Here is a 12143-nt window from a genome sequence, read left to right as displayed (position 1 = left end):
CGGACCTCCCCTCCCCCCTACGAGTGTGACGTCATTTAAGGATGACCCCTTTCTAGATCTATATGATGTCATTATGTTCAACCACCAACGACCCATTACGGGCTATATGTACAACATATAGCCCCGATCTATGAGAAGCAACCTATTTTTCATTAACTCAGTTGGCTACTTTTATTTGAAGTCATATTTCTTATATGTAATGCAAAAGAAAAAAAAATCTAGAATCTAAGATCTAGATCTAATTCTAATATTAACCCCCCCCCCCCTCTACCCCACCCATTGCTTCAAAAATCTAACGACACAACAAATGTGTGGTCAACAAGAAAGAGCACTCTCAGAGTTATAGTTTGATAGTGCTAAATCTAGAGATCTTAGATCTAGATCCAGTAGTTTAGTTTGTACATCTAGATCTAGATTTTCTACTAGACTCTAGTTCTAGATTTAATAATCATATGTAATCAACTATCTGCTGTGTGATAAAAAAGTTAATACGGTAACAGTTTACTTTAGCATAATCAACAATGTCTAGTCTAAATATTTGGTAATCTATCGTTTTGGGTACGTAAAATCGCCCGCGGCTATTCAAACACTTATGACAGCACTAGAGAGGCTAATAATTACCTGCAGCAGAATTGTGCTGCAGTGGATCCCGGGCCACTGCCAGATCCAGGGTAACGAGATCGCAGACCAGCTGGCAAAAATTGGGGGAAAGAAACCACAACCGGAAATTTTGCTACACCCAAAAGAAATAAAAAGAACTAGAATACCCGTCATCCGTTGGATAACTGTGGGTTTCGGGGGTCATCCATCAAAAAACATCACGTCTGTCACTCAGAGGCATAGCGACCCTTCCCGGCGCCCGGGGACAAAGTTTTCGATTTGAACCCCCCCCCCCCCTCAAACTTTTGATGTGCACCCCCCCCACTCAAACTTTCGCTTTGAACCCCCCTCAACCTATCAATTTATTTTTCCAAACCATTTTGGCGCCCCAACATATGTCCCCCCCCACCCCCCCTCCACCTCCCCACCTCCCCACCTCCCGCCTCCCCTTCCCCCCCCCCCCCCCCGCCTCCCCTCCCCCCCCCCCCCCTCCTCGGTACGCTACTGCAGTGTCACTTATCGTCACAAAAAACAGACCCCACATTCAAATATATGTTTTTTATCTTTTGAAAACACCGATTTCGGACTATCCCTTCATAAACTGACGTCACAGGTGACCTACTCAACTCTACTTCACCTGCCCAGTGTCCTGCCAAGTCTCAGACAACATGTTTTTATCATTTAAAAAACAATTCCAGCCGAGCATGTATCTGACCACACTATCCTTTCATATGCTTAGGAAAAAGAAACAGATGAACTCTACTTCACCTGCCCTGTATCTTGCCAAGTTCAGATAGGCAACGTTATCATCACATCTAAAAAAAAAAAATTTAAAAAAAAAATTTCATTGACATATTGGTCTAGAACCCGTGCCTCCTGCATGAGAGCTGACTACGCTACCATTTTAGCTATTTACTCGTGACGTCACAAGTGAATTTTTATACTATACTATGTGTCTCCTTATGCAACTTGATTTACGCGTATAGATTCTAAATCTAGATCTAAAAATAAGTCTAGTAGTACTAACTTTCAAATTAAATTTTATCTTAAATAAGCCAAACAAAGATTTATATAAAATAATTAAGGCCTGAAATAGATTCTAGATGTAGAATTTACATTAAGTCTAGATCTAGAATGTACATTGAATCTAGTGACCTAGATTCTACATCTAGGCTAGATCTAGATCTAGTAGGCTAGATTCATAAATTTCCTTCGATAGCTGTTCTTTAGATCTAGAGAAATTTATCGTAAAACTAAATGAAAAAGACAGTTGAAAATTGATATAAGTGTTGGAACGTAATAAATACAGCAAACGGACGTATTGTTTAAGTTATAGCCGGCAGAAAATTAGCTTTGTAACGCGTTAAACTTTTGAATGGGCCACAAAGTCTATGATGGAGTCCGCCATTTTTATCGTACCAAAAAGTTAACACATCAAGGGACGTCACTATCCCCACAAAGTTTATTCAAAGTATTAACATTTTTTAAAAAATACGGTTAATTTAACTATGAATAAATCAATAAATTAATTAACGTCTTTAAATAAATTTGTGATTAACAGTCTGTCTGCATTAAAAAATTATTCTCTACCTACATACTATTTTACAGCTCTCCAGATAGAGTCGAACATATCACAATAGTCGATCAGGCAAACAAACAAACAAACAAAAAAATAAATATTCAAACATGTAAACAAACTTGACTTTTAGTAGTATACTAGACTACCCGTCATCCGTTGGATAACTGTGGGTTTCGGGGGTCATCCATCAAAAAACATCACGTCTGTCACTCAGAGGCATAGCGACCCTTCTCGGCGCCCGGGGACAAACTTTTCGATTTGAACCCCCCCCCCCCCCAAGATTTCGATTTTCAACCCCCCCCCCCCCACCCCCTTCAAACTTTTGATGTGCACCCCCCCCCCCCCCCCACTCAAACTTTCCATTTGAACCCCCCTCAACCTTTCAATTTATTTTTCCAAACCATTTTGGCGCCCCAACATATGTCCCCCCTCCACCTCCCCTTCCCTCCCGCCCCTCCCCCTCCTCGCTACGCTACTGCAGTGTCACTTATCGTCACAAAAAACAGACCCCACATTCAAAAATATGTTTTTTATCTTTTAAAAACACCGAAAACAACGATTTCGGACTATCCCTTCATATATTGACGTCACAGGTGACCTACTCAACTCTACTTCACCTGCCCAGTGTCCCGCCAAGTCTCAGACAACAAAAACGATTCCAGCCAAGCATGTCTCTGACCACACTATCCCTTCATTTGCTTAGGACAAAGAAACAGATGAACCCTACTTCACGTGCCCTGTGCCCCGCGAGGTCCTGAAAGTCAACCTTATCATTCACATATAGGGCTTAAGAAAAAATAATTGAAAACGTAAAAAAAAAAAAAAAGTTCTATTAATGTTTATGACACTGGCTTTAAAATTTAGCCTTCATTCTCCAAAGCAAATTTTAAAATGCTTTTCTGGCATATCTAGCCCTGGCCACCTATACCATGTTTAAATAATGTGAACACCCGCCATTTTGCTCGTGGTAAACATGGCCTAAAAATGGTAGGAAGTCATTCGTCCGGTCCGTACGCCATATTGTTGTTAGCAGCCGACCACGCCTCCAAGTTAGTGAGTAATCCTACTATATCTAGATATAAAACCTAGATAACAAAAAAATCCCATGTATTCTCGAATTAGATGATCATTGAAGCTAAACAAAGATTTATATAAAATAATTAAGGCCCGAAATAGATTCTAGATGTAGAATTTACATTAAGTCTAGATCTAGAATTTACATTGAGTCTAGTGACCTAGATCTAGATCTAGATCTAGAATCTAGGCCCTAGGCTAGATTCTCGACAGCTGATTTTTAGATTCAGAGAAATTTATCGTAAAACTAAATGAAAAAGACAGTTGAAAATTGATATAAGTGTTGGAACGTAATAAATACAGCAAACGGACGTATTGTTAAAGTTATGACCGACAGAAAATTAGATTTAGAACGCTTTAAACTTTTGAATGGGAACACAATTTTCTTCAATAGACGCCGCCATTTTATTGTACTAAAGAGTAAACAAAAACCTGTGACGTCACTATTCCCACAAAGTTTAGTCAAGGTTTTAACATTTTTAAAAAAAATGGGTTATTCTGCGTAGGAATAAATCAATAAATTAATTAACGTCTTTAAATAAATTTGTGATTAACAGTCTGTCTGCATTAAAAAAATATTCTCTACCTACATACTATTTTACAGCTATCCAGATTGAGTCGAACATATCACAATAGTCGATCAGGCAAACAAACAAACAAACAAATAAATATTCAAACATGTAAACAAACTTGACTTTTAGTAGTATATAGATAGATAATAAAAAACAAACAAACGCAAATGTGGTCTGTCACACACCCTCACTACATTAAAGACGACGGCTATTATAATTTAACACGAAAACAACAATACATAATCTTTCGACTTAGAACAGGCCACAACAGACTAAATCAACACATGCACAGAAAACTGAAGGTTGGGTGTAGCGAAATGTGCCCTTGTGGCAAGGCCCCGGAAAACACGGAGCACGTACTCCAGGAATGTACTTTGTATAGCCAGGCACGAGATAGACACTGGCCCCAGCCCACCCCACTCAGGGAAAAATTATATGGGGCACCTGAAAAACTGGAGACCACAGTCCGGTTTGTCCACGAAGTTGGACTTGTTGTCTGAATCCTCCACCATATTCACAAATTAAGAACGAAGAAGAAGCCCGCGGCTATTAATGTACGAAAAAGTTACTTCATTGTCAAGGCTTTAATAGAAGTATATTGTGATATATTTTTGTCAAATATTATAGATGAATTAATAATAAGCCTAAATCAATGGCTAAACTAAATATATCAATATATGCCAGAAATTAACTTTAAACAGCAGTGTTTGCGAGCAAGGATTGCTATATAAACAGCAGCCATTTGTAAAATAGAGTGGCTTCCCCCTGAATTGTGCACTATATCCGCTATAAGTTTACAAAGAGAAAAAAACTTAAACAAGATCGCTGCTATAGTAAATGAGCATGGTTGCATCTGTTGGAAACATCGCTAGTCTTCATTTATTACTGAAAAGTTTTGATTCAATTGTTTAAAAACAGGTACATAAATGAAAGAAGGAAAAAATTTTGTATTTTTCAAAACATAAATCCTCCTCAAAATGTGAAATAATTATTAAAATTTAAGGAGTCACCTGTTTTTCACATTACTAGTCGCGGGCGATTTTACATACCCAAAACGATAGATTACCAAATATTTAGCCTAGTATTTATTTATTTAGTCTAGTAAAATAATGAACGAAGTCGTGACTACTTGGAAGAAGATTTTTCTCCCCAACGTCTCCACTTAGTCGGCAAAAGATAGCTCTGCGCATGCGCAGTGACCTATGGCTAGGGTTAGGGCTAGAATTGGGGTTAGGGATAGGATTAGGGCTAGGGTTAAGGATAGGGATAAGGTTAGGGATAGGATTAGGGTTCTGCGGTTGTAAACACATGCATGTGCAGTATCATCGAAAACATCGCCGCGATGGCAAGTCGTACTTTCTCTCCATTGCGCATGCGCATCTTATTCTGGCTAGCATTGGCCAACAATGAATGATGGACTGGAAACCACCGAGATGGTTTAATTTGAATCATAAATAATATTTTGAAAATTTTTTTAAGACTAGGCTTGTTTATCAACTATTTAGATCTAGATCTAGTATTTAAGACTAAAATAATTGTAAATTGAGGCCTAAAATTTGCCTTACTTATAGGCCCTATTAAAGTTTAATTTGATACCAATTTAATTATCAAAATTAATTGGTAGCCTAGATATTACAATATTAGATAGGCCTAATGATTTGTGAAAATAACGCATTTGTTTTTGTTTTTAATAGTTTTTAAATCAATAAAATTTAATGGCTATGATGATATAACTTATAATGTGGGTTAGTTTTTTAAGGAGTGTTGTTGCGACATGATTGACCGTGCACTGCAGTTTAGCAGAAATGTGTCGTCTGCTAGATCTAGTGCTAGATTTGTACCGATTCAAATTCATGGGTGGTTTAAATGGGCTGGCTTAGTTTGCTGTTGTCTTGTACATTTTGATCAAGCACTACGGCATTGAGGCTTTTGCTCTGTTTTGCCTGACAATTAGATCTAAATGACGTTGAATACATCTCAAGATAGAATGGTTGCAATAGTTACAACTATTACATTTGTTATGAGTAAAAGTATGCATTAACACTCATGCTTTATCATATTTTATTTTCGTAATTTTCACTGAGCACATCATTACAGATAGAAGTCTTCCATCATTGACATCACGCATCACCCTTCCTCCCCCCCACCTGCACATCCCTTCATTATACATCATAAATTGTGGACCCGCCCAAGTTGACATCACAGACCCTTCCTCTCCAGCTTCATAGTATATGTGACATCAATTATGGGCAACCCCATGTCATTAGGGAATTTGATATCACATTTTGACAACAAAGGATATTTAAATGTGTACGAAAGGTTAAGACCTGGGGATCAACCATAAATGATATCACACCCTTAAGGGGTGGAGTAACTGGTTTTTGAGACAATGGCGAAGAGATGTAAAAAAATATGACTTCATTTACAATTAAATCACTAAAGAAAGAAGGGGAAAAAACACTGAAAGCATGGAATGAAAATAGCAAACACACAATAGCAAAAACTCAAACCAATATTTAAATAAACATTGCATCTAGTAGTAGCTCTACAAAAATTAGGACTTACTTAACTTTCTAAAAAAAATTACAAAAGTTGCATCTCATAATAATTCTAAAATGGATGATTTTTATTGTCAGTCAATTCAATTTTTTGAAGGGCATAATTAAAAAAAAACACACACACACACACTTTGTTTATAAAAACAAGACAATCATATTTAATATAAAAAACAAAATATTTCTATACAAATAGAAATTAAAGTAAAATTGCTCAAAGTAATTTTTCCTTTTGAAAATCTTGAGTTTATTTATGAGGCCTACAGAAAAATTTGTGCAAATTGTTTAAAAACAGGTAGGGGCCTACTTGAAATTCTAAACATTTAATTTAGTCACTTTTCTGACACATTAGTAGCTTCAGCTGATTTTATGTAGACCAACTTAAAATGACCTAGATTGTATAAGTTCACTTCATTCATAGGCCATTTATGAGATCCACAAAAATTTGGAATATCCCCCCCCCCCACCCCCGTCCAAAAATGTCCACTTTCGTCAAACAACACCCCCCCCCCCCCCCCCCCATAGTTGACGTCCACAAAAATTTAGTAGACCTCTCAAGACAAGCTGCAAAATCACTGATTTATTAACATGTAATGGGTACATTGCTATATAATAACTGATAATGTTATATAGCAATTTGATATTTTCGGTAGCATCTAGTACTAGGCCTTAATAATAATTGGGAGTTCCAACTTTTCCAAGATGTGTGTAAGTCTACGGCGGGTAAATTTACTGTGGTTGTATGAATGTGCTAAGATTGGCCTTGTCCATTCACGCTTATTTTTGGAGCTTTGTGTCAAAGTCATCCTTTGAACCATGTTAGCTTTTTTCCTTGATCCCGAACCTTGTGATTAGAGTTAGCTTTTTTCCTTGATCCCATGCCTTGTGATTAGAGCATAATAATAATAGATGTGGGCACTAAATGTGGTTGGAATATTTTTGTGATGAATTGGAGACAGTAAATCAAAGTAACTTTGTCCTCTTCACATTTCAAGTTGATTAAAAGCTATCTATAATAAAAACTAGATGAAAGCAAACTACATAGGTTGGAACATTAGATTGAGTGTTGAAAACAATCTACTGATAAACTTGTATAGGTTACTTAATCAAGGCTTATGGTTTTTACATGTTAGATATGTAACCGTACAATATCTAAAATATCCACTTTAATATGAATTTGAATTAATGTATGTGGATTTGTACTTTCTGAATACATATTAGGGCCTACATAAATGCATTATCAAATTTCATACAAATACAAATTTTTGTCTTTTTCCTGTGACTTTTTTCCCACAATCGCCCAGACTAGTCATAGACCTATCTTTTTGATTTATCATTTATTACTGGCCTGTGGTGTTAGTTTTTACCAGGCCTATACTGAAAGTTAGGCCCAATAAATAATATTAAAACCTATTATAGGCATCATAAAAGTAATTCATATTAATTTATTATTAGCACTGCTAATTATTTTTAATTATTAATCAAATGAGTAGTAATTAAGCAATTATAAATGAGTGCAACTAATTGCAATGTGTCTAGCTAGTTCAACCAGAATCTTGTATTACAGCTGAAGTTGCCTACAGCTGAAGTTGCCTACAGCTGAAGTTGCCTACAGCTGAAGTTGCCTACAGCTGAAGTTGCCTACAGCTGAAGTTGCCTACAGCTGAAGTTGCCTACACTTGATAGGATGGAAGCTTGTGTTTCAGCGTATCCTTTGATAGGTAAAACCAAACTACATTCAAAGCTAACACTAACACGTTCTCCCACTTTTTCATCAAAGGAAACATTAACATGATCAAAGCTGGAATAAGATCCATGTAGTTGGGCCGGTGAAGCTCATGGTTGCCAAACCGTTAAGTCCAGAGTTAGAACCTGCGGGCAGATGAAGCTTGATAGCTGGGGTAGGCAAACGTTTAGGGAAGATAACTCCAAAATCAAACAACTGCTGCCTGGATAAAGGCTGTGAGAGCTAATCCAGAAAAAACCAGGCTAAAATCGGAGTCAACAGTCCATATGGTGCATATCATGTTGACAGGTTATACTTCATTGTGTTGGAACAAATGGCTTTTACCAAGTTGAAGAAAGAAGAAAACTAGACTAAAATGATTTCTGATGTGTTAGATGAGAGTATTGGTTCTTTTAACCCAATGATGTGTTGATGCTCAGCTCATTTTGGGCACCAGTAAAATAGGCCTACCTATGTTTAGAATTTGAAAAAAAAAGCATATTTTATGTTTCCTACATTTTGTGCACCACTAAAATACGCCTACCTATGTTTTGAATTTGAAAAAAAGCATATTTTATGTTTCCTACAATTTGTGCACCACTAAAATAGGCCTACCTATGTTTAGAATTTGAAAAAAAGCATATTTTATGTTTCCTACATTTTGGGCACCACTAAAATAGGCCTACCTATGTTTTGAATTTGAAAAAAAAGCATATTTTATGTTTCCTATGAAAGAATGGTTTGAATTGATGAATGTGCAGATGAAACTGGTGAGGTTCAGTACCTCCAACACTGGACTAGGGTTAATCATGACATGTTAGAATAAAATTAACCCTACACATTTGATATTTTTTCTACAGATAAAGCTATTTATTATTTCTTGATCTACACATGTGGCTGTTTATTGTTTCTTGATCTACACATGTGGCTGTTTATTGTTTCTTGATCTACACATGTGGCTATATATTGCTCCTTGATTTAACAAAGAGATCTGCAGGTTCCATTTCCTAGCCAGAAGGAGGCAGAAATAGCATTTGGTTCCCTCAGTGTTGATAAGGAACCATCCAGAGGCGGAGTAGTCAGGACAATGTGTGTTGACAACAATAGCCTACAAATGTGAGACCGTCTTAAAGTTTATTAGACATTGTAATTTATTTTTAGTATTGTTTTTAGACTATTTCTTAGTGAGACAGGATTTATTTTAACAGTAAGCTAGTGAGACTGGATTTTTATGAAGTAATGTTATTGCAACTAGAGCTAAACAAAACAACAACCCAGCCAGTTGGTATTGGTGTGTGACCATGTTGTATCAAACTGTCAAATATTACAACTATGCACCCAATGCCAGATGGTGACCATGTTGTATCAAACTGTCAAATATTACAACTATGCACCCAATGCCAGATGGTGACCATGTTGTATCAAACTGTCAAATATTACAACTATGCACCCAATGCCAGATGGTGACCATGTTGTATCAAACTGTCAAATATTACAACTATGCACCCAATGCCAGATGGTGACCATGTTGTATCAAACTGTCAAATATTACAACTATGCACCCAATGCCAGATGGTGACCATGTTGTATCAAACTGTCAAATATTACAACTATGTACCCAATGCCAGCTGGTGACCATGTTGTATCAAACTGTCAAATATTACAACTATGCACCCAATGCCAGATGGTGACCATGTTGTATCAAACTGTCAAATATTACAACTATGCACCCAATGCCAGATGGTGACCATGTTGTATCAAACTGTCAAATATTACAACTATGCACCCAATGCCAGCTGGTGACCATGTTGTATCAAACTGTCAAATATTACAACTATGTACCCAATGCCAGATGGTGACCATGTTGTATCAAACTGTCAAATATTACAACTATGCACCCAATGTCAGCTGGTGACCATGTTGTATCAAACTGTCAAATATTACAACTATGTACCCAATGCCAGATGGTGACCATGTTGTATCAAACTGTCAAATATTACAACTATGCACCCAATGCCAGATGGTGACCATGTTGTATCAAACTGTCAAATATTACAACTATGCACCCAATGCCAGATGGTGACCATGTTGTATCAAACTGTCAAATATTACAACTATGCACCCAATGCTAGATGGTGACCATGTTGTATCAAACTGTCAAATATTACAACTATGCCAGCTGGTGACCATGTTGTATCAAACTGTCAAATATTACAACTATGCCAGCTGGTGACCATGTTGTATCAAACTGTCAAATATTACAACTATGCACCCAATGTCAGATGGTGACCATGTTGTATCAAACTGTCAAATATTACAACTATGCACCCAATGTCAGATGGTGACCATGTTGTATCAAACTGTCAAATATTACAACTATGCACCCAATGCCAGCTCTTTTACTTAGACATTTATCTTGTGTGTTAGAAAAAAGTTTTTTTGTTTTGCAGACACTTTTCAGCGCCAGAGGCCAGAATGTTGCGAGTTAGTATCAACTCTTTCTTTGAGCATTTGATGCTTGTTGTGAAAACAATAGATCAGTTTGGTCCACCAAGGTAGCCAGCACTGGGGTCATCTGTTGTACACCAAGGTAGCCAGCACTGGGGTCATCTGTTGTACACCAAGGTAGCCAGCACTGGGGTCATCTGTTGTACACCAAGGTAGCCAGCACTGGGGTCGTCTGTTGTACACCAAGGTAGCCAGCACTGGGGTCATCTGTTGTACACCAAGGTAGCAACTGGGGTCATCTGTTGTACACCAAGGTAGCCAGCACTGGGGTCATCTGTTGTACACCAAGGTAGCCAGCACAGCTGTCATCTGTTGTACACCAAGGTAGCCAGCACTGGGGTCATCTGTTGTACACCAAGGTAGCCAGCACTGGGGTCATATGTTGTCCACCAAGGTAGCCAGCACTGGGGTCATCTGTTGTACACCAAGGTAGCCAGCACAGCTGTCATCTATTGTACACCAAGGTAGCCAGCACTGGGGTCATCTGTTGTACACCAAGGTAGCCAGCACAGCTGTCATCTATTGTACACCAAGGTAGCCAGCACTGGGGTCATCTGTTGTACACCAAGGTAGCCAGCACAGCTGTCATCTGTTGTACACCAAGGTAGCCAGCACTGGGGTCATCTGTTGTCCACCAAGGTAGCCAGCACTGGGGTCATCTGTTGTACACCAAGGTAGCCAGCACTGTTGTACACCAATTGTGTATATTATGTATATTAAATTAGAAGAAACCAATGTATAGAAAGTATTTTTGTTTACAAGGTGTAACTTTATTTTTTACACCACTTACAGTTAAAGGGCGTTAGTTTGTACAATTTTCTCAGATACAATTGTTATTGTTGTGAAGGATAATAAATTTAGGTTGATTTTGTTCTTTTCCTAATTTAGTGAACTCTTATAATTTAATAGTCCTTTGTATCATCTCACTAGTATGAAAAGCCTACGACTGCCCAAACCTTCTTCCCCAGCAACAATGATACTATACGACGATAAATGTAGTAATGCTGAAAGGACATACACCCCTCCCTCCCCATACACACACACACGTGTACTTTTACTAATATATATATGCAGATATTCATGGAGGAATTTTGTTACAGTGGCAAGGGGGAGCAGTACAATTCACATCTTCACACATTATGCGCACACACACACAAACTTAACACACATAAACAAATATATATTAACTATACCCTTCCTGCTCACCAGCTGAATCAGTTCTATAAATAGCCTAACACACAGTAACACCTGCTCTACTATAGAATAAATATATCAAACTATCAGTGATCCATTGGGCAGATGAAGTAGAGTTCATGTGTTTTGAACCTCGGCAAATGCAGGGAAGGTGTGGTCAGTACTTTGTCCAGCTGCCTTTACTCTCCTTGACATGAGTTAGGTACCCACCAGAGTGGGGTCGACTCAATGACGTTCTACTGACTTGGACAGGCTTTGAACTTGAGAATTTCGGGTTGGCCGCCTTGCGCTCTACAGCTTAGGCCACACCATCCCATATTTACATACTTTAAGCT

At 37.8% G+C, this 12143-nt stretch overlaps 1 protein-coding gene across 4 annotated transcripts; it reads left to right on the top strand.

Annotated features, from left to right (window-relative positions):
* The first annotated feature begins 324 nt into the window (after positions 1-324).
* LOC131932889 (EKC/KEOPS complex subunit LAGE3) lies at positions 325-11495 on the top strand. 4 transcript variants are annotated; one of them, XM_059289801.1, is made up of 4 exons: positions 325-484; positions 7948-8087; positions 9094-9222; positions 10557-11495. In XM_059289801.1, exons 2-4 carry the CDS (start codon positions 8068-8070, stop codon positions 10663-10665), a joined length of 258 nt encoding a protein of 85 aa, XP_059145784.1. In that variant the 5' UTR covers positions 325-484; positions 7948-8067; the 3' UTR covers positions 10666-11495. The 4 variants fall into 4 exon arrangements, with proteins under 4 accessions (XP_059145784.1, XP_059145793.1, XP_059145780.1 ...); XM_059289810.1 differs by having other exon boundaries at positions 325-493; positions 8044-8087; XM_059289797.1 differs by having other exon boundaries at positions 325-493; positions 7980-8087.
* The last annotated feature ends 648 nt before the right edge of the window (positions 11496-12143 follow it).

This window comes from Physella acuta, unplaced genomic scaffold (assembly GCF_028476545.2).
Source record: "Physella acuta isolate Inbredline_101_S28 unplaced genomic scaffold, ASM2847654v3 ptg000105l, whole genome shotgun sequence".
Classification (NCBI taxonomy): Eukaryota; Metazoa; Mollusca; class Gastropoda; family Physidae; genus Physella; species Physella acuta.
The sequence above is the reverse complement of the archived record's forward strand: the minus strand, read 5'-3'. Positions and strand labels throughout refer to the sequence as shown.